Raw genomic sequence first — 21,779 nt, forward strand, 5'->3', positions numbered from 1 at the left:
AGGTCTTGCCTGTTTGCTCTGTGGTTGTCAAAAATCCCAATGACAGAGGCATCCTACAATCAGCAGTTGTAGAACAGCACAAACCAACCTGAGTATTACAGTGTGCATGTTAAAGGGCTGTTAATCACTCTTGTGTCAAAATCATAGCTTTTACTCATTTCTCTGAGGATGCTGCAGCTTTTCCAGAGTGCCCGGATGCAGCAGAATCCAGTCGCTGTGTTACAGATGAAATCCCACTGGCAGCCAGGCGTACAGCTGCATTCACCAGGTATCTAGGAACGCCAGTTCTGGCTCAGACCACGCTCTATAGTTAGCTGAATAACCTGTTGGTAGTAGTTTGTAGCACTAACTAAAACCGGATACCATGGGAAGATGAAGAGCAAGGCAAGTATGTGTGACACTTCCCTTAATACTCTTCCAGCCTCTGACTACTCTCAGCTCTCTGGACTTTCTTCAGTCCTCATGGCTGTGCTGTCAGGTTCTGCCCGAGAGGGTGAGAGATGAGAGGGCAGCAGGCCAGCTGCTGGGCGTGCTGCCTAAGGCCAGTTACTGAAGGGGTCCATAGTTTGCGTGTGCCTGTGTTTGTGGGCACAAGGGGGTACCAGCAACCTGAGCAGGGCAGTGGGGGGCTTGTACAACCAGGTATTTGCAGCTGGAGAGAACAAGGATTGGGGGCCAGCTACTGGATAAATGGAGTATTCAAGGAGGAGCCCATGCTGTGTGTGTGTCTGTATGTCCTGCTAAAGACCTTCATCCCAGAGATGGGAGCAGGACGATGCTATTGGTCCTGTTTCCATTTGCACAAATGCTGTTTTCTGGCTTTGTGTTTATCTGTGTGGCTGGCCATGCGCATACACACACACGTTTGTGTGCCTACTAGGAATACACACTCAGCCTTGTGACTGGCTGCACCTGGGAGTACGGAGCTGCAGGCAGCTTCACCTCTGTCAGGCTACCAGTTTTAGCAACTCCAACTAACGCTTCTCTGCAGGCAGGAGGTAATTTTTGCTAAAGAGCGAGGTTAAAATGCAGCCTTTGTGTGGCAGTTATTTTTTTCACTAGCTATACTATATTGTGTTCCTGAGTACGTTATCAGCAGAAATACAGGCTTATTTTATTTTCTAGAGTAGCTGGATCTCTGCTACTCTGCCACATTGGTTATTGAAGGGATGGAAGCGCAGGCAGGGTGTTCGAATCCATCCCTGGATTAACACCTCTATTAGCCAAAGGATTTCAGTACTATGGGAATTAGTTTACCAGTCAGCCTCTGCAGTAGCAAATTAAGGAAGAAGAAGGCGAAAGTTGATCTATATAAAACAGCAGCAAGCTGAGAGCTGACATATCAATACTTAAGATTATACTGATGGGTGAGACTTACCAGGCACTGCTGCTAAGAAACACGATAGCATTGTGTGGAGCTTGTATGGGGAAAATAAGTATTTCTAAAGTGCTCTCCTTCCCTGAGCAGCAACAAACTCGTTTGTGTTTTTTCATCACATATAAAGCAGGATGAGACTATCTACATACTGTAAAGCAAACTGTTACACATTATTTTCTAGAATAATCAAGAGCTGTGAAAAATCTATGCAAAAAAGCAGGCTGTCTGTTGTTTGTCTGGATTATTTGATATGCTTGGTAGCTGCTGTCAGGACATTTTTGTTGGTGAAACACAGCAGCATCTCCCTCACATGAAATAACTGCGGTAAGAGTTAACAAGGGACTTCTGTGAACATATGACAAAGTTTGTATGAATGATTTAACACGGTAACTGATATTTAAAATAGCTGGAAGATTCCAGGTTAAATATAGAGACAGGAGTTTTATAAAGCCTTTTCCCCTACTTTAAACAGCTCTTCCAACAGATACAGAAACTACGTTACTGTTACGGCCCTCAGAATCAAGCAGCTTCAGAATCTAGCACCCTCTCTTGCCACTATTAATACCTTAAAGGAGCCTGCACTTTTTTAATCCTCTTTAGAGAATAAATAACAGCACTCAGGATCCAGTGTTATTTCATAAAAGTTTAATGTTTGTTTTTAAAATAATACTGTTTAATCAAGAGAAAGGAAGCATCCACACATACACAGTCGTCTTGGATGCTGAATTACAGACATACCCACGAACTGCAAGTTTAACTATTAAGAATATAGAAAAAGCCTCACTGATTAATCATGTTAATAATAATGAAAAGAACGTGCCCTCACACCAAAGAGAAGAGAAAAAGATACCATTCCAGTCATGCAAACCTGCACCCACCTTCTCAGAACAGGATTCCAGAAGTCCAGCAGTTCCAGAGAACATTTTCTTGGCTCCTGTGGAAATTAACCAAAAGCGAGCAAAGAGAATGGGCCTGTTACAGCAAACTCAATGCTCATCGAAAAATCCTGCTTGCTGAGCATCCTGTGGGTTTGACTATTACTTTCTCAAATCTGGGAATTGTTTTTAATTATTATCCCCTCTGCATCAAAAGCTTTCAATCCCAAAAGCTTTTGATGTAGTCTGGAAGAAATCTGGTGAGCTTAATAGAGAATGAAAACAGCTGTAGCTGAACATACTGTGAATGTAGGTAGTGCACTAGGAGAAGAGATTTGTAAGAACTAGGATAACTAAAAGCTATGTATTTGATGCTTTGGTCTAACTAACCTTATAAAGCAGAGGGTTTAATCTTACAAACCTGGCACAAACTTTCAACCTGTAAGCCTTTCTTGGGTTCTGAAACACAAATTCAACTCTCAGAGGAATAACTACAGGTCATTTAATATCTTGGATGATCTCTCTTCTGTAGCATTGTAGCCAGCTTGAAGCAGGCTGTCCATGCCTGTATCATATCAAATGCCAGATAGACCAAATGTGAATTATAAAGTACTGTAGCAAATGCAGATTTTTTTTTCCCCAGTCCAAACTGAATCCTTTGCATGAATTCATTGTACTGAATGCATGAAATACAAGTGCAAATTACTTTCGTATTCCTATCTTGGATGATATAGCTAGAGACACAATCAAGATATACTGGTTTTGAGCCTTATACATTTGGTAAAGCAATATAATCTGTGAAACTAACTGGCAGAGGATATAAAGTGTAAACAGTACCTGGAAAGCACCATGTTAAATGGGTTTAATTGCATTAAGCCTTCACTTCTTATGAGAAAAAGCAGTGACTGACATTCCTTTGCTAATGGACTTTGTTCTTTTTTTTTCCCCAACTAATCGAGCATTTCTAAATACCCATCTTTCAGGTGCATAGCTACACGAGTCCTTCTCTCATGTAATTATCTGGCATTTACCCTTCTCTTTTTTCCTATCTGACAAGAGATGAATACAGCCTAATGAGAGTACTGATGTGAGGATCATCCCTATTATTTCTTTACCAGATAGCTGTTACAGGGCTTTTCACATTCTTCACAGCTACTGTGGCTCCTAAAATGTTATTTTGTTTCTACATTAATCATAAGTTTGTTAACAAATTAGGGTGGTATCCCAAGTGACTGGTACTAATTTCAGTGTTGCTTAGATTCTGGCTAAAGCTCCCCCACAAAAGCAGTTTCTTGGAAAAAAACCCCCATATATTCAATTAAGAATTGAAAACATTACCTTGTACATGTGCTTTCCTGTCTGTAAACTGAAGATTCTTTGGTTGGCCTACTGGAAAAGGGAGCACTGTTTCCTTCGAAGCAGCTCTGATGCAAGTGTTATTTCCCACAGGTATTCAATTGTTCTCCACCACCTGCCCGAGCAATTCTAAAGTCCCCGCTCTCTGCACCCCCAGTTGCTGTACAGCTTCATGAGAATTATTACAGCAGCTCAACTCCTTTTACCAGAACCTAGAACTGCTCACATATGGTAATCAGCCTTCTCACTGCAAGCAACAAGACAGCCGAAGAAGAAGTGGAGGTGGGATCACAAAACAAACCCTAGCAACTAATACTAAACATGGAGCCTCAGTTTTCTGCTCTAAGGCAGAATCTAACAGTCTGCAGCTGTGTTATTTTGCTTAAGTTGGTTATAGACAGGAATACATCCATACTGCCTGAAAATACCTAACAGAAAGGATGGTCTAGCAACTGTAACCTGCATCTCTCCTTCTTCATGCTACATAGAGGGAGAGGAGTCAAGTAAAATCAATTTTATGGCTGCTCTATATTCCCATGGTGGTGGCACACAGGCTGTCGCACTTACTCTGTGCAGCTGCCAGAAGAGGACTGAATTCTGTCTCAGGGAATGATTTTGCTTCCTTTACCTTTCTGTAACACTCTGAGAGAGTAATAAACCAACAGTATTATATCAAGTGCCACATAAAAACCTGTCTTGTGATTTCTCTTGCCCTTTGCACTGAAGAAATAGTTTTATCATGTTTTGGGATGCACTAGTTTGGTGGATGGTTGTGGGTTTGTTTTTTTAAAGAGTCTTCTGCTATCACCACTTACTTACACTTGCTATTTCTGGAAACATTTTGGAGTTTACCAGGCTAAAAAAAATTATCTGTCTTTGCCCACTTTCCTACTATTTCCATGGGCAAAATTTAGGATCTTTGTGCAGCTTCCCTTAGCTAAGAATTAGACATTTATTTCCACCTTTGGCAAGAATTAAGAAATGGCAGAGACCTTATATCTTAATCTACTACTTGTACTTTTGACTACTAAGACACAAATGCATTTGGAAAAAAATTAATAACGGAATGCTGCTCGATACATTTCTTCCCTGCTCATATGCCATTTACAAGTCTAAAACAAAGAAACAATCCCCCCAAAAGCCTACCTGCTGCTTAGTTAGAACTTTGTCAAAGACAAGATTCTAGCAAGCTAGAAGCGAGATTTACCTGCCCAAGAGACTACCTCAGGAAAATAAAAACTTATTTGGTCTAAAACTTTACTTTTGCTTTAAAGTTTTCTGCCAATTGTAAACATTTGAAGGCTGTTCATCCTTTCCAAATGCAGCCACAGATGTTAAAAGAAACTGGAAAAAGTATTAAAAAACCACCTGGACTTACAATAGACTGACAGAACGCCAGCAGCTTTTCCATGGCTCTTCTTTCACTGCCTCTTAGTAAGTTTTGCAACAAACTTCATCCAGGAGAAAGGCCTTTCTGCCAGCCACCATCACGGCAAACTAAAGGTTGCAGCATCAAATGAAAGCTTAGAGTTAATCCATTGTCCTTTGAATTTACTACGTATTTGTGCCCAGTTTGAAGTAGTGTAAAGAAAGAAACATTTGAAAACTAGGCTTATTTCTTCCGTATCAGCAGCTTTCTAAAAATCAGGAGAAAGGTAACGTCTTATGCCTTATGCAGCTTTTAGCGAACTAGGTCGGGAAGGAGAAGTAATGCTGTATTGCACCATTCAAACACACAAGTAAATCCCCTCCATTAACTCACCCCTCCTCCTGAGGATCTGGAGTCAAGAGTCCAAGGCCAGCCTAGAACTTAAGGCTTCCCAGTCAGTGCACTATGCTACCGCTCTGCCAGCACAGGGGACCAGTACAGTGGGTAAATCATTTACTGCATGCCTCTGGAAACCACAGCAAAAAAAAAAAAAAAAGAAGAAAAAAACAAAACAAAAGAATACATAAATAAAAATATATGCCATTTCATGAAATTGCAAGACAGTGTTAAAGCCTCTGTCTGCCAATCTGCCTAGATGTCACCATCCACACCATCTGTTTTGTTCTTGTCCATTCCGGCAGTTCCAGGAGTACTTTTTACTCCTACCTCAAAAAAGACCAAATTAATCTTTCTTCCAGTGTGGAACAGAGCACCCTTCTCCACTCAGGGATAGAAGAACAATTATTTGATGAAAGGGCATGAAGAGAAGTACTATTTAATTTGTACTGTAGGAAGGTTCAGCTTCTGGAGAGCTGAAGGCAAATATTGGAGTAACAATTCTGCTTCTCATTTGCAAAGCTCTTGCCTTCCCTTGGTGCTAGCAGCTCTCCGGTCGTAGCCAGCCAGGTTCTGCACTGAACACCACCACTACTTGTAGAAGCAACTGTAGGAGAGTGGATAACAAGGATATTGGATTTATATCGATGTCCTTTCCCCCAGAATAAAGTTAATCAAGAGTACGTCCCACACAGGTAACACAGCAGCGAATAAGGTTGTCTGAAGACCGTGATTGTCCAAATGATTATTTGCCATTGTGCGCACTTCATGAAAACCAATCTGCAAAAGGAAACTAACCAGAAAACACATCTGTATTCCAAACCAGCACCATCTCAAATGCAGAACTGCAAAAAATCAGCCCTCCCCTTAATATCTCCCTTCCCTGCACTGATACCCCTCAATACAAGGCAGGCAAGAAAATCAGTTCCCCTCTTCCTCTCCGGATTTACAAGGGACCAGGAACTTCACTGAAGAAAATGGAGAGAAAACAGGGGAGGAGGGGGGAATCCAGCTGTCAAATGTGAACAAATAAACTCAGATATATAATAAAAAACATTTACAAAAGAAAACTGAGAAACAACTACAAAGGACTTATTTATAAACCAGGATTTAAGCAATCTCTACTCATTACCCAACTCCATTTTAAAAGTATCAAAGCATGTCAAAACTTTCTTTGGTTTTGACAGCAAACGGTTATTTGAAGAAAGTAGGGCAATGACACTAACAAAGACGACTTACGTTCAACGCAGTTAACTGCTTAACATCATAAAAACAGCTCTAAGAGCCTTTCTCAAAACCCCCTTTTTTGGCGACTTGACCATTTATACTAAATTTCCAAATTCAGCTTAGATAGTTCTTACATTTCTAATATGAAAACCACTACAATGAGTCTGAAACATGTTTCATACCTTCTTCATACAGTCATGGAAATGGTGACTTTTTTCCCCCCCTCTGGAGGTCCAGGTGCTGGTAGTGATTACAGAAAAAACAACTCTGCTTGGGTTCTGCCCCTGACCCCCCACGTTGAGCTTTACATAGGGCTCAAGACTTCAAACAAACTTCCGCTGATGACATTGACAGTAGTTCTCCCATTGACTTCAGCTGGGAATAAATCAGTTTTTTTACTGAGCAGGCTAACTGTTGAATGTCTTCACTGTCTACAGTTTCTCAATTTTATCAGCAACTACAGGAGTTAGAAACTAACTGAAATAAAACACTTTCCTTGAGTTAAAAAAAAAAATCAAGAAGAAAGTCTTGTTGACCACCATATGTTTATTTTTTAAACAATTTACAAATAAAAATGTTATATTTATCCAAGCAAACACATTTAATACTTTAGTCTTTAACAAGCTATACAAATGAGAACCATCACACTAGAGCTTTTGATAGCTCAAGGACCATTCAGGGTAGGCATGCATGTGTCTGTATCACATGAAGCGAGTCCAATTCCTGACACCAGGGTTCTGATCTTCTGCTTCTTCAGAGCTGGTCAGCTGCTAAATGATTTAACACAAATAGTTACTGGATCACAATACAATGAAAGAAAGCCCATTTCAAATCATGTAAGTGACCTCAATATGTCTGGTCCAGGTGTCAGGCCACAGAGCCTTACCGATTAGTCTTCTTCTCCAAAAGCCAGTCGGACAGATTTTCTCCCCTTGCTTAGTGATGTGGCATCCATACATGTGCTTATACAATACAATGAAACAGCTTAAGTACAGATGTAATACAACAGTAATTACAAATCACAGAGACATAAACAAACAAACAAAAAAATCAACTCTAATCACATTCTTGCATTTCAAACAATGAAAGTAAACAAAACCATGCATTACAGTTTAAAGAAATTTTCAATTTTAGCTCTTCTGCAAGTCTCCATTTCCTCAAGTTCTAAACTGCTGTTCCTGAGCTTGTCCCAGCAGCTGGGCTACTCACGGTGCTACTGACACAAACAGGGTGAGCTGGAAATCATCCAAGAATAGTCAAAGAATAAAAGCCCCCAAAATAAACAACAAAGACGCACGCATTATAAACGAGAGATTCCATTTTAATAGCAGAGTGTAGAAAAGAAATTGGCAAAAAAATTCACATGAAAAAACATTTTACACAATTAATTATGTACAGAATAAAGTATGTGTCTGGTTTCCGATGATGTAACTTTCACTTTAGTCAAGTCCTACCACAGGATGCAAAACACACCCAAAACCCTCAACTGGAACAAAAAACCAAACAAAAAACATATACATAATCCCAGCTCTGGCTCCTCAAATATTGGGACTGGCTGGGTTCGCTTCAACCCACTGGGCTTTCTGCTAAGCTTTCAGCAATTTGTGAATTTGTTGTAGCTTCCAAACTACTGTCAGTAGTTTCTGTTTGCTCAGTCTTCTTGCTCTGGATGATACACGCTCTCTTGCCTCCTGAGCCACCCTCCTTTCCGTGTGCTTCTTTGAGCCCAGGAAGGAAAGCTTCCACAGGCCCAGAAGCCTGGCTTTCTGTGCTGCCTCCATCGTAACTCAGTGACGGCATTTCAACAGTGCCACCTTTGCTCTCCTCCGCTTGCAGAAGGATCTCAGAAATGGGAGAAATGCCCTGCATTTCTAGAACTGGCATGACCACTTCTGTGGTGTCACTATTTGAGGACTGCAATCCAAGCTGTGGCATAGCTGTTTGGGAAATCCGTGTGCAAAATTTATCTTCCCGAGTACCAGAAGTCAATGTAGCAAAATCAGTAATCTCTGTTTCATCCACTGTTTTTTCAATGCCCAGCTTCTGAAGTTTGTTGGACTCCAGTCTAATGGATGCAACAGTTTCTAGTTTTGAGACTTCTTCCGTATTCTCATTTAAAAGTCCAGCCGTAAGGATGCCGATGCATTCATGTTTTACCTTAGTATCTCCCAAACTGAAATCAGTGCTTTTGAACTCCAGCTCTGCTTTCTGGGAGGGAGTCTCATTGTGTTTCACATCTTCTTCTGATGTCAAAGAAATTTTCTTGTTGTCCACACGAACATTTGCAGAGAGACTGTCAGATTGCTCAGTGTTCAGTCCCAAGTGAGTGGTATTCAGATGAAAGTCACTGGCTGCTGAAGTTCTTACAACCTCATGCTTTGTTTCTGGGGAGTGGACAGATTCTGCTGAAAGATGCTCCCTATGGAAATCTGCTGATAAAGCAACTACTGAGTCTTGGACAGGATCAGAGCGAGCCCTAGTGAAGCCTCCAGTCCCTACTTCTTTTGCCTCTCTCTTGACAAAAACATTATCTAATGTTGCATCCGATCCAGTGTGTCCTAATGATTTTTTTTCGACTTCAACTACTAATTCTACACTGGATCTGAGTTCAACAATGTTCGCAGAGCAGGCATTGACTAACCATGCAACTTCCTGCCTTTGGGTTTGGTTATCTAACACCATATGGCCTGAAGGGTCAGGTTGAACTTTTTCTTGAGCTTCTAATATGCTGCTTCTACGTTCTGTGTTGGCAAGACATGTGTCTGGCCGTACCGCTGTCAATTCTGAAGCACTAACTTCATTAAAACCAGTTTTTATTTCTACATTTGGAGTATTTGGTAGATCCCAACCACTTTCAGAACAAGAATGGGTTGCAATGACCTGTTCTTCTCCATTACTAGTTCTGGAAGTGTCCCATTCACCAGGACTTCTTGTCAATTCTGAAATCTTATTTTGGGTTTCTGAAATTTGGGAAGCTTCACCATGGACTCCTGGCTGAGATACTTCCAAAGCTACACTTCTCAGTTTTTCATCTTTTAAGGAGGCATCAATAGAATTCGGCTCTGTCATTACTGCTACAAAAGTTTTTTCTTTTGAAGTGTTTTGAGAATCACAGAGCAAGTCTGGACTAACAGTTTCTGAGCGAGTTCTACAGTTATCACTTAACTTTTCCTCTACCAAATGAGAATTTCCCATATTTTTAACTTCATTCTGTGTTTCAGGTAACAAAGTCTTTGGGTGTAAGGTAAGCTCAGGCTTTACCACTTTTACTTCCCGGTCTTTCATCTCTGCGTCTTTCTCCAAGGTACTAGGAACACTTGTGTTAGTAACTGCAGTTTTACTTGCATCTTCCTGTCCAACTTTCTCTTGGACCTCTGTTTTCTGCAGACCACAGAATTCCTGTCTGCCTACCTGCTCTCTACCTCCTATACCCACAAATCCAATTTCTGCAGGCATCTGGATACCAGAAGCAGTTTTTGTTTCTGGCAATTCTGTGACTGACATTTCCAATAGCTGAGGCTGAAGTGGTTTCTTGTTCATTTCAGCCTGATTCTCACCAAGGACCCAACTCACCATTATTTGATTATTACACTGTGAGGAATCTTCTTTCAATTTAGTCTGAACATCTGTTGAAAGAGAAGTCTGAAATTTTTGACCTATGTCTTTCTGAATACCATTTTCAATGTCATGGATCATCTCAGTATGAAATGTTGAAGTCTCCTGAATATCAGTTTTCTCCAGTTCTGAGCCTCTCTCAGCTGAGTGGACTTGGCTAACTTCAGTAGCTGCATTCTGAGAATCCTCTTTCAAGGAGGATGAGCTATTATTTGTTCTAGGGTTTGCAGATAAGTCTGTGGGTTTTGTTAGGTTAGAGTTTTCTCCATTTGGAAGTGTAGAGCTTGCAAGCTTGCTGTCAGCTGAACCCTTTCCACCACTACTGTAGAAAATATCATAGAGATCTTTAGCATTGGCTGTGGCCAAGCAAGAGTTTCGTTTCTCTACCTTTTTTGCCTGTTCACTGAAAGCAGTTGAAGGTGGTAGTGGAGGGGGTCTCACGGGCATTGCCAGCATCGTCTGTTCACTTTCAGACACACCTGGAGCTACTTCATCAGCAGGGATGACAGCTGCCTGCTGGACTGCTGGTGGAGGAGGGGGTGGACGTGGTATATCTGAAGTCTGAGAAGACTCACTTTTCTCTGCTGCTTTCAAATCCTCCTCTGCCCCTTTCAAAATTACTTCTTCTCCTCCAAAAGCCTTTGAGATTATATCTGGAGGCAGTAAAAGGTCTGCATTGGTTTCTTTTACCACAGGCAGTGGTTTGGTGGTAGCTCCAGAGGATTTTATGGATAAAAAGGTGTTCAAAGGTGCTGGTTTGCTAACTGTTGCAGCAGTAGACTTCCTGAAAATCATAGTGGGGACTGGTAGATTGGGTAGAATTTTTGCTGGTGTTGTAGTGGAAACAACTGGTGTCCATGGGCTAGTATGCGGAATAACAGTTTTCCCAGACAACTTGATTTCAATGGGCTTGACATGGGGTTTCCCAGTCTGACACTTGTTCTCCTCTTTGCTTCCTTCTGTACTCTCCTCCTTTGGAATAGCTCCTCCTGGGGTTTTATCCTCTCTCTCAGTCTTTTTCCAGCTGAATTTCCCAAAGGAAGTCTGGCTTGGTGACTCCTTTTTAGATTCCTCTTTCTTTTCTTCTTTTTTCTCCTCCTTCTTCTCTTCCTTTTTCAGCTTAAGCTTGATGCCCATTTTTCGCCCAGAAGAATCTATTTTGCCTTGAGTTTCACTAGTCCCTTCTCCAAGCTCTGGGATGCTCTTTGCTTCCTCTTTCTTTATTATTTTTGGTTTCTTCTCATCCTTCTCTTCTTTCTGTTTCTCAACTAGTTTCCGTTTCAGTTCACTCTGCCGCCTGCGCTCTGTTTCCAGAACTACAGCCAATCCAGCTTGACGGTCTAGATTTCGCCTCTCTTCATAGAGTGGGTTTTCATCTATGTATTTCTGTGGAAATAAATGACATAATTTTAGCCACTGTTTCCATGAAAAATAAATAAATAAATTCAGCTCTGTAACAGTTCTGACTTGTTCAGTAAGTGCCATCTCAACACTAAGAGAGCAGAGAACTTCTTCCTACCAAGAAACTGAGATGGTACAAACTCTACATTCTGTAATTTAACGTGAATTCAGTGGCGGCTTGCAGCAGTGCTGGCACTTTACAGAAGAGTTTGACAATCAGCGCTGGGACTTAAACGCCATTTCAACCTCATGCAGATGAAAGATTAGTCTCTGTGTAGTGGGAAGTTCTGCTTGTTTAGTTCAGTAAAATGTAGTGAAGATAACCAAATACATATACTCTGAGGAGTCAAATCTCATTCTTCAGGAAAGGAAGACAGAACAAGTAGAAGCTAACACAAAGAATGACTCACTCCTGGTACACCAGTTACCAACCTTATATTTCTCATTGTGAGGATGGCTTTTCACATGCTGCTCTGCTGAGATTTGATCTCCAAAAAATTCATGACAGAGCTGGCAATAATATCCAGTGATGGGAATCAGAAACTCAGAGCCTGAAAAGGCCGAAGAAAATGATCAGAGAAACAAAACTTAATAAATGCCAAGCTCTTAACAAAGCCAGATAAACATATCAAAGAACAACAGCAAAACCTCCAGCAATGCGCCTTTTGAAACAGCTAATGCCGCTCTCCTTACACTTACAGTATGGGAACCACCATTACCAGGAGCAAATATGGAAAGTGAAGAAGCTTGATTACTATGAGTCAAAAAATTATTTTAGTGCTCTCCATCATATTAAGGCTATCCCCTATTCAAGTAGATTAACATTTCCTACAGTCTTAATCTATTTTCCATCTTTGTGTCTGCTCAAATACCAAACACCTGGTTTATAAACAGAACACAAGTATTTTCACTGAAGTTCAGCAAGACTGCATCCTTGTGCCTACAGAACCAGCTGCAGTTTTCTAACACACTGCAGATCCTCCTTCAGTGGGCACTACTAGAAGTACGTAACATGAATAAACTGAGATTGATCACTGGCAAGCCTATTTAGACATTCAGATTTAAAATCTTATATTAATTCTTAATTAATGTAAGATTTAAGAAAGCCCCTTCCATATGGCTTTCTCAGATTCTCTGTATCCATACTCTACCAAGTACTCATTAATCATTTTTCAGAGACACCTCTACTAAAAATTTATTGAACAGAAGACTCTGTTGCAAGACTGTGTGGAGTAGTGCACAAGATCTGCCCAAACACAGGAAGCTCTTGTGGTTATGTTCTGAATTCAAATATGTTAGCAAAAATCACTTCAGAACTACACTGGAGAAAAAGTCACCTGGGATTCAAAATAAAAAATTAAACTCTAAAAAGAAGAGAAGGAACCATGCTATGTTTTCCTACATTCTTGCTTCATGATTGTTTCCACAAGAACAACCAGGAAATTAAATCATTTGCCTTTTATCTAATAACACAGTATCTATACATGCTCCTATAACAAGGCAAAGTTTTGAAATTCCTTTCTCTGAGCACCTGGAACCTGCTGGAGTGCAAAAGCAAGATGATACCCAAGTTAAAAAACCCCCAACGTACCTTTGGCAGGAACAGTTATCTTATCGATGCGTTTTATGGAGTCTTGTTTGGTCTCACTCTGGGTCTTCGAAGCCCAAGGTCTGTTGTAAGGATCCAGGGTCTATTTGCACAGTGACAGAGGTATACAGGCTCATATATTACACTAGCAAGGCAAGTACACTTGTCTTTTTTCTTTTTAACATCCTTTCAGAACACTGAACATTAAAAACGTGCAAATATTTACAGGAACTATGTTTTCCTCTCTTTCCCCTCCCATTTTGCAATTTATAATGAGAAAATAACCTGTGAAGAGGGTAAAATGTAAATGATAGCAAAGGACAAGTAAATGTAGGAAACACAAATATCAAACGCTAGGTCCCAAGTGAACTGAACACAGGCCTCATTTACACTACCCAGAACACACTTGTAGCTGTACAAACTGCTCAAGTCCAACATTAGGGAAAAAGAATTTGATAAGCAACTTCTTGGGTTCATTATTACTTCAGGTTCTCTTGTAAAATGTAGTTCTGTGATGTATGTTTTAGTGTTAGTATTTACAGCAATATGAAATGCACTTATTGAAGGAAGCCTGCAACATACCTGTCTGTGTTTCTTATTATGCATGTGTGTGAAAAAGTCAAACATGGTCCCGCAGATGGTATTGCAGTCTTTGCACCAGTGGTTCCCTGCATCATAATATTCATAAATATTGGCCAACTGGAAAGGATGTTTGGAGGACTGTGAAGAGGATTCTGCTGGCTTCGGGCTTCTACCTCTGGATTTTTCATTAGTAGGTTTTGATTCCTAAATTGAACAAAAGGAAACACTTCTCTAAGACATGGCAGGACAGACATAATGCTCTAGAACTCAGAACCTGCCTCCAGCAGAAGCCACACACACCACAAAAAAAAAAAAAAATACATCACCTGCTTTTCAGCGCCCAGGCTAATTCCACCGTTTCAGAGAGCTGGTATTGCCGACTAAGATGCTGCGTGGCCGCAGTGAAGAGCTTCCAATAAGGCTCCCAGATGTAATGGCTGGATGATTGTAGGCAATCAAGGAACCAAATAAACAAATTCCCTATGGCATGCACCCTTCCCACTTTATGGGTCTCAGGCAAAGATCAGAATAGTTCCGATTTACTATATTTACCATAGCCAAACAATGCCCAGAAGACCTAAAATGGTTCTCCCCAGAAGCATTCAGAAGTTACTGTAAAAGAAGCTTGGATGAACCCAGAATGAAAAAGGAAGGAAGAATTAATTGACTAAAAGCATTTAACTCAATCAGGTTTATCAGATTATTTGAGAATTCCTGAATTCTCCAGAAGGCTCATTGCTTAGCAATAACAGAAAGATGGTGTTTTCTTAATTACCTAAGTATATAAGGTGAAGCACCTTGTGATTTAAGCATGTGATATTTACACTTACATTGATTTGTACAGAAAGACGCCATAGAGTGATACACAGACATTTCAGGACTCTAGCCAAAATTAATACTACACTAACACTGCAGAACAGCAAAACAAATAATCCCTGAAATAGATGATGAATGAGCCCTGCTAATTTAGATTATGATAGTACTAGAATGTATTTTGAGTTTTGAGTTACATTTTCGAAGGCTGAAAGCCCATTATGTTATTGTTTCTAATCTGCGTGGCAGTCTGGAAAGAATAGCATGTTAACTTAGCAGACCCAAGTTGGTTGCATGATTTCCAAGATATTCACTATCAATGTTGAACAAATTTACTTAAGCAGATTCAAAATTGTTAAGTAACATCTGCCTTACTTGAAATTCCTTTTGATAAACAGGGATAGATTCTCCCCTATTAACACCACCCCACACAACATACATTGTAAATCAAACAATAAAGAGACGCCCAGGCCACTAGCCACCCCACAGATATCCTTATCCCAATACAAGCTAGTTAGTAGCTGAGTAGGAAACGACCTGTGAATATTTGCATATATTCTGTCTGCAAGAACTTAGCAAAGCTGACATTCTCTTAAACAATGAGAAGATCAACTTATGATCCACAGAAAGTGCATGGAAGGATGCTGACAGTGTCTGAGAAGTGCCATTGTTTATGTTATTTACAGACATACACCCACCCAATACATCCTATAACAATACTATCTCAATCAGAACTTTAAAAAGACAGTGCTTCTTACATAGATAGGTGACAGCCAACTCTTAACCCTAGTTTGTGCTCAACCCCAGCTCAAAGATACCTTTATAATTTGCTGCTATTTAGAACCCAGAAGGGACGATTTGTCTGTTTAGTACAACAAGGCTAGCTTCACCTCTGCAGTATGTAACTGCAACACAGAACCACAGGTTCCGTAGCAAGGGACCACAAGGTAGCTTGCAAATAAGCAGAAAGCCATGTTTTTGCCCTTAGGTTGGCAGAGTCAACCGATCTCAGTGTCAAAAGGCCTGCACCGTCTTTCTTTTCATTAAAAAAAGTTAACAATCAGAATTACAAGGTGAATCTTAGAGACTGAGGGCATTGTCCTATGTGCCTATAGATACCTGAAAATATTAAATATTCCTTGCCAGAACTCAGTATTTTCCCTGTTAAAATAAGGAACTACACAAAGGAGATGAAGTCATTATGGGTTTGGGCAATACAACAATGAAAGTTAAAATAATGAAAAATATATTCACATATACCATATCTCAAGATAAGAAAACAATATAACTTAATGCAATGTAAGATTTAACAGATATCGTTGCCTACTTTAGTTTTACAATGTGGTGACTGAAGCAAATGATTTGTAAAAATAAGTGGATACTAGACTTCAGTGATGTTTCATCAAACAACAAAAACAAAACACAAAAGCAAGCCTTAAAATGAAAGACATCTAATGAGTTGTCTGAACCAGACCAGGATGAAGCATAAGGAAAAGTTCACAGCATACACAGATTGGAGTGACCTTGTAGGAAATATATCCTACCCTACTATTTTCCTCTCTGCAAAAAATATACAGTAAGGTCTACACAAAAAGCATCTACCATCTCCCATTCAGCTATTTCAGTTACATATTTGAATAAACATCTGAAAAGCAAGATAATTATTCTCCTAAATACATGCATAACCTTTCAGATGTTACTATCATATACTACTTCCAAAGTAAAAACTATCTTTTGGAATGTGATAAGCCTGTTTTGGTATATCCAGCACTCAGTAGTATAGACCATGTCAGAGAGGCCATACTGATGCATATGGACATTTCTTAAGAGAGAGCATGTAGCATGTACATAATAATCATGTAAAGTTGACAATCATACGTAAATCTCACTATTTGTTAATATCATCACCCAGTAGGAAGACCAACATGCTCCAAACTTGCAGAGAGCTTTACTGCTACAAACATTCCTCCTTGACAGGCCATGCCAGAAATGTTGTAGAGAAAAAAAAGGTTGTCGTCCTGGTATGGCATTGAGACAGCTACACACACTCATGCTACTGTTCAATCCAATCAACACCTTCGCAAAACCAAGATCAAAACCAGTAAGTGGTACTGAACTGCACAAACCCTGAGGGAAATTATAAACACTGATACATTGACTCTCACCTGCATGCACCATCAAAACCAGCATATGAGATGTGATAACAAATGACATCAAATGATCCTCTAGTAAATGTTTGGGAGCAGCTGTCTCCCCAGTGCCCTCTTCTCTCAGTGGGACAATCATTAGCACACAAGCCAGAAGACTTTACCTTGTTGGAGGAAGATGTTTTCTCCAGACCTTTTGCATTTTCTGACTTGCTGTTCTTTTCCAAGGAATCTTTGGTTTCCACAGATGGTTTCCGGGGTTTTTCAAATATGTTAATCCCCAGGATCTGTGCTACTTTGTCAAGCTCAGACTGCTTCTTGTCAGCTGCATCAGATTCTTTATGCAGCTCTGAAATCTCCTTCATAATATTCTCTTGTAGTCTGTTCACCTCAACCAACAAGGGGTCTTTGTGTCCATCCTTCTCACGACGTTTTTTTCTCAACATCTCTCCTGAGCCAATCAAGGAAGTAGAAGAGTTGGAAATGCAATAGGAAAATTGTCTTAAGATCTGTACAACTCTATTCCAGCAACTAGTAAAATACTAGTATAATATATTACGGCTAAATCTTAACTAGGAAGTTGTAAAGATGGAACTGGCTCTCAGGTATAGTATCACTAAATCTGCACAATTCACCTCTGTAAGGATTGCCTTAATATACACCCCTAACAGAGGCACCGTAATCCTCAAGAGAGAGAATCAATTTAATAATCGCTATTTCCCTGTGTGACCAAACAAGCAAAAGTTAATTGTACATTCTAACCTGAAAGTATCATTTTCCAAAGGTGAGGAAAATAGTAGTCACTTGGAGCAAACAAAAGTTTTAAAAATAAAAAAGTTAGCTCTGTCTAGAGAGGACTTTTCCTCCTCTGAATTCATGAAAAATTCATGAAAAATTGAAAGGCACGTCGACATGTCTTCAGTTACTATTTCTCATGTCTTCTACAGAAGCACTAAAATGCACAAAGTGTAATTCATTCAACTTATCAAGCTGCCAAAGAAGATGCAAGAGCAACTGCTTCAGTGTAACAGCCAAATTTTGACATAATTAATTTTAATATAGTAATTAGGCCACTGCTTTCTCAAGAATTCTGCATTGCCTGGAGTATGAAAATACCAGTTTTAAACTACAGACTATTATTATTTTGCTCTTCACTTCTCCTAGCAGGTACTGGAACTTGTGACAAGTGACAAGTTCCAGTGGAAAAAGAAAAAGCAGGGGGGAGATGCACTGTACCTTGCTGTTTACGAAGCCTGTCCAATTCAGTCTTGAGATAGTAAAGCTTCTTCTGCCGTGCTTCTCGTTCATTCTTCAGTTTTTCTCTCTCTTCTATCACCTAAACAGATTGGAAGGGGACTAGATTTTCTTCTCTTCCCAACACAAATTAATCAGTCTTGCAAGAACGACAGCAAGACCTCAGTTTGCCAGTCATAGAACACTGCTCACTATTCTCAAAATGTTCTTGAGTATTTTAACACAACAAATACATCTCTTCCTCTGCACCTGCAGGTAACTATATCATGTGCTCACACTTCAAGCCAATATGAAGGAAATTTTTTTCTTTTGGGCAGTGTATACCCCCAAACTGCTTTGTTTGTTGCACCACTTCCCAAGGTGCTTATGCTCAGCTATCTTCTACAGGGGCGAGCAAGATCAATGCTACATCACTCTTCAAAACTCATGCAGTATCTCTACAGCTGGCATGTTCCATCAGTGACAAAAGACTTCACAGCCCTTCACCTTGCCTCCTGCTTTGACTCTGGCCAATTTTAGCTATTATTTAGGCTTCTGCTTCAATCTGATCGTAACTGTATCACCAAATATATTTTGCAGGTGTGTTGGTTTTGCGTGGCAAGGTTTTGGTAGCGGGGGGGGGGGGCTACAGGTGTGGCTTCTGTGAGAAGCTGCTAGAAGCTTCCCCTGTGTCTGACAGAGCCAATGCCAGCCGGCTCCAAGACAGACCCGCCGCTGGACAAGGCCAAGCCAATCAGCGCCTCTGTGATAACATATTTAAGAAAGAGAAAAACAGTTAGAGAGCGCTTTTGCAGCCAGAGAGAGGAGTGAGAACATGTAAGAACATGTGCAGACACCAAGGTCAGTGCAGAAGGAGGGGGAGGAGGTGCTCCAGGCACCGGAGCAAGATTCCCCTGCAGCCTGTGGTGAAGACCATGGTGAAGCAAGCTGTCCCCCTGCAGCCCATGGAGGGAGGATGAGGGGGTGTAGCGATTCCACCTGCAGCCCGTGGAGGACCCCACGCCGGAGCAGGTGGAGACACCTGAAGGAGGCTGTGACCCCGTGGGAAGCCCACGCCGGAGCAAGCTCCTGGCAGGACCTGTGGATCCGTGGAGAGAGGAGCCCACGCCAGAGCAGGTTTCCTGACAGGACTTGTGACCCTGTGGGGGACCCACGCTGGAGCAGTTTGCTCCTGAAGGTCTGCACCCCGTGGAGGAGACTCACGTTGGAGAAGGTCGTGAAGGACTGTCTCCCGTGAGAGGGACCCCATGCTGGAGCAGGGGAACGATGAGAGGAGTCCTCCCCCTGAGGATGAAGAAGCGGCAGAAACACCGTGTGATGAACTGACCATAACCCCCACTCCCCGTCCCCCTGTGCCGCTGGGGGGGGCAGAGGTTGAAGCTGGGAGTGAAGTTGAGCCCGGGAAGATGGGAGGGATGGGGGGAGGTGTTTTAAGATTTGGTTTTATTTCTCATTCCTCTACTCTGTTTTGCTTAGTAATAAATAAGATGAATTCCCTCTCTAAGTTCAGTCTGTTTTGCTCGTGATGATAATTAGAGAATGACCTCTCCCTGTCCTTATCTCGACTCATAAGTTTTTTTTAGTTATACCTTTTCTCCCCTGTCTAATGAAAGAGGGGAGTGATAGAGCAGCTCTGGTGGGCACCTGGCCCTCAGCCAGGGTCAACCCACCACAGCAGGCATAACACTCTGAAATTAAACACCTGGATGAAGTTTGGGTTTTGCTCAGTAAGGTAAACTCTGGCATGAAGAGCTCACAAATCCACTTTTCACTGGTTTTTGTTGATTCTCACAGAAGGAAACCAGGCAATATGCTAAAACGAAACCTGAAAAGTTCTTTCAATTTCCTTTCCTGCTCAATTTTTCCAAGAGACAAACTCCAATTTTTCACCTTCACAATGCTCTTAAAGCTTACTACTGACTTCTCCCTTGAACAAACAAAAACTGACCCAAGGCCTTGTCTTCCCTAAAGAATCACTACTACTGTGGCAATGTAAATGTTGGCAGTATCCCTACATCCTGCCCAGAGTAAGCCCTGGAAGGAGTTCTACAAACACAGTTAGGCCACGTCTTAAATGCCACAAGGTTTTTGGGGTTTTGTGTGGCATTTTTTTAAATCAACAAAACACCATTCTCTCATTCTGTGTTTTCTGCCAGCACAGGGGCACCAACTGGAGCATGCAAGTTTTTATACTTCAAGCCATCCCAGCAAAAATATGGTGGACTAAGTTCTGTCAAGATGAATAGGTGAGCTACGAGTGTATGTCATAGCAGGGGAAAACCATACACCTGCAGCCAACAGAGCTCTTCCAGAAGTGCCAAGTTTCATTAACAACAAAATTTCAACCATGTCAGCTGCAGAAATTATTATTCCTGCAAGCAGTGAAAGCTCACTTATCTGTTGATGTAGCACCTTGTGTAAGTATTCCTCTTTAAGTCACTTCAAAGAAAAAGCAGAGAGATTATCTCAGACAGAAAATGTAAAGTGACTTCTTTAGAGCCTCTCTTGGATTCAGTGGTCCATCTTTCCATGGCCTGATTTGAGGAGCGTGATATAATAAGCAGGCAAAAAGCTTCCAGCCTTTGCCACATGCTGCTCTTCTAGCAGATCTACCAACACAATGTATCATTAGCACAGCTACACTGAAAGAGTGAGTGTCTCTAATGCAGATATGCATATGTAGATGAAAAATTAGATATGAACTGGCAGAGTGTGCTTGCAGCTCAGAAAGCAAATTGTATCCTGGGCTGCACAAAAACCATGGCCAGCAGGTCAATGGAGGTGATTCTTCACCTCTACTCTGTTCTCGTGAGACCCCACCTGGAGTACTGCGTCCAGCTCTGGGGCCCCCAGCACAAGAAAGACATGGAACTGTTGGGGCCATGCAAATGATTAGAGGACTGGGACACCTCTCCTATGAGGACAGGCTGAGAAAGTTGGGGTTGTTCAGCCTGGAGAAGACAAGGCTCCAGGGAGACCTTATAGCAGCCTTCCAGTACCTAGAGGGGGCCTACAAGAAAGCTGGAGAGGGACTGTTTACAAGGGCATGGAGTGACAGGACAAGGGGCAACGGTTTTAAACTAAATGAGGTTAGATTTAAATTGGACATAAGGAAGAATTTCTTTTATGATGAGGGTGGTGAGGCACTGGAACAGGTTGCCCAGAGAAGCTGTGGATGCCCCATCCCTGGAAGTGTTCAAGGCCAGGTTGGATGGGGCTTTAGGCAACCTGGTCTGGCAGAGGGTGTCCCTAACCATGGCAGGGGGGTTGGAACTAGGTAATTTTTAAGGTCCCTTTTAACCTAAATCATACCATGGTTCTATGCCCTTATTTTAACAACAAAGATTGAGTAGACACCAGTTTGAAAACCCTAACAGCTTTCAGGAATCTTCCAGTCCTTTGACAGTTCTATAACTACAGTTTCCTATTTTAAAATATCTTTTTCCCCACTACTCTCAAATTATCATACAAACCAAGGTAACTAGAAGAGGAAAACATTAACACCCATAACCTAAACTGGTGTCAGATGCACCAAGTAAAGAACAGCTGCCCTTAAGTTCTTCTGATTTTGTGATTCTTGTAAGAAATAATTAATACCAATGTAGAGGGAAAATTGTATGCAACTGTGAATAATGATATCCTCTAGTATGCGTTTAAGAATGTCTAATATAGGTATAACCATGGTATTATTGTACCATGTACCATGTTCAGATGGAGCCTACTGTGTTTCAGTTTGTGCCCATTGCCTCTTATCCTGCCAGTGGACATGATTGAAAAA

At 41.1% G+C, this 21,779-nt stretch overlaps 1 protein-coding gene across 2 annotated transcripts in view; it reads right to left on the bottom strand.

The window, feature by feature from the left end:
- Nucleotides 1-7,127: 7,127 nt before the first annotated feature.
- ZNF318 (zinc finger protein 318) overlaps nucleotides 7,128-21,779 on the bottom strand; it is a 28,871-nt gene continuing 14,219 nt past the window's right edge. Inside the window, exons 5-11 of one of the 2 annotated variants that reach the window (XR_012834638.1) lie at nucleotides 17,984-18,083; nucleotides 16,912-17,198; nucleotides 13,788-13,991; nucleotides 13,209-13,308; nucleotides 12,050-12,168; nucleotides 7,488-11,602; nucleotides 7,128-7,371 (exon numbers count right to left, since the gene is read on the bottom strand). Coding sequence is in view for 1 of the 2 variants with exons in the window: in XM_075748907.1 (XP_075605022.1) it covers nucleotides 8,168-11,602; nucleotides 12,050-12,168; nucleotides 13,209-13,308; nucleotides 13,788-13,991; nucleotides 16,912-17,198; nucleotides 17,984-18,083 (4,245 nt within the window). In the remaining variant the exon portion in view is untranslated. Of the gene's footprint in view, nucleotides 11,603-12,049; nucleotides 12,169-13,208; nucleotides 13,309-13,787; nucleotides 13,992-16,911; nucleotides 17,199-17,983; nucleotides 18,084-21,779 lie in introns of both variants that reach the window. The other variant, XM_075748907.1, reaches the window with a different exon arrangement.

Source organism: Balearica regulorum, chromosome 3, assembly GCF_011004875.1.
Source record: "Balearica regulorum gibbericeps isolate bBalReg1 chromosome 3, bBalReg1.pri, whole genome shotgun sequence".
In the NCBI taxonomy this organism is placed as follows: domain Eukaryota; kingdom Metazoa; phylum Chordata; class Aves; order Gruiformes; family Gruidae; genus Balearica; species Balearica regulorum.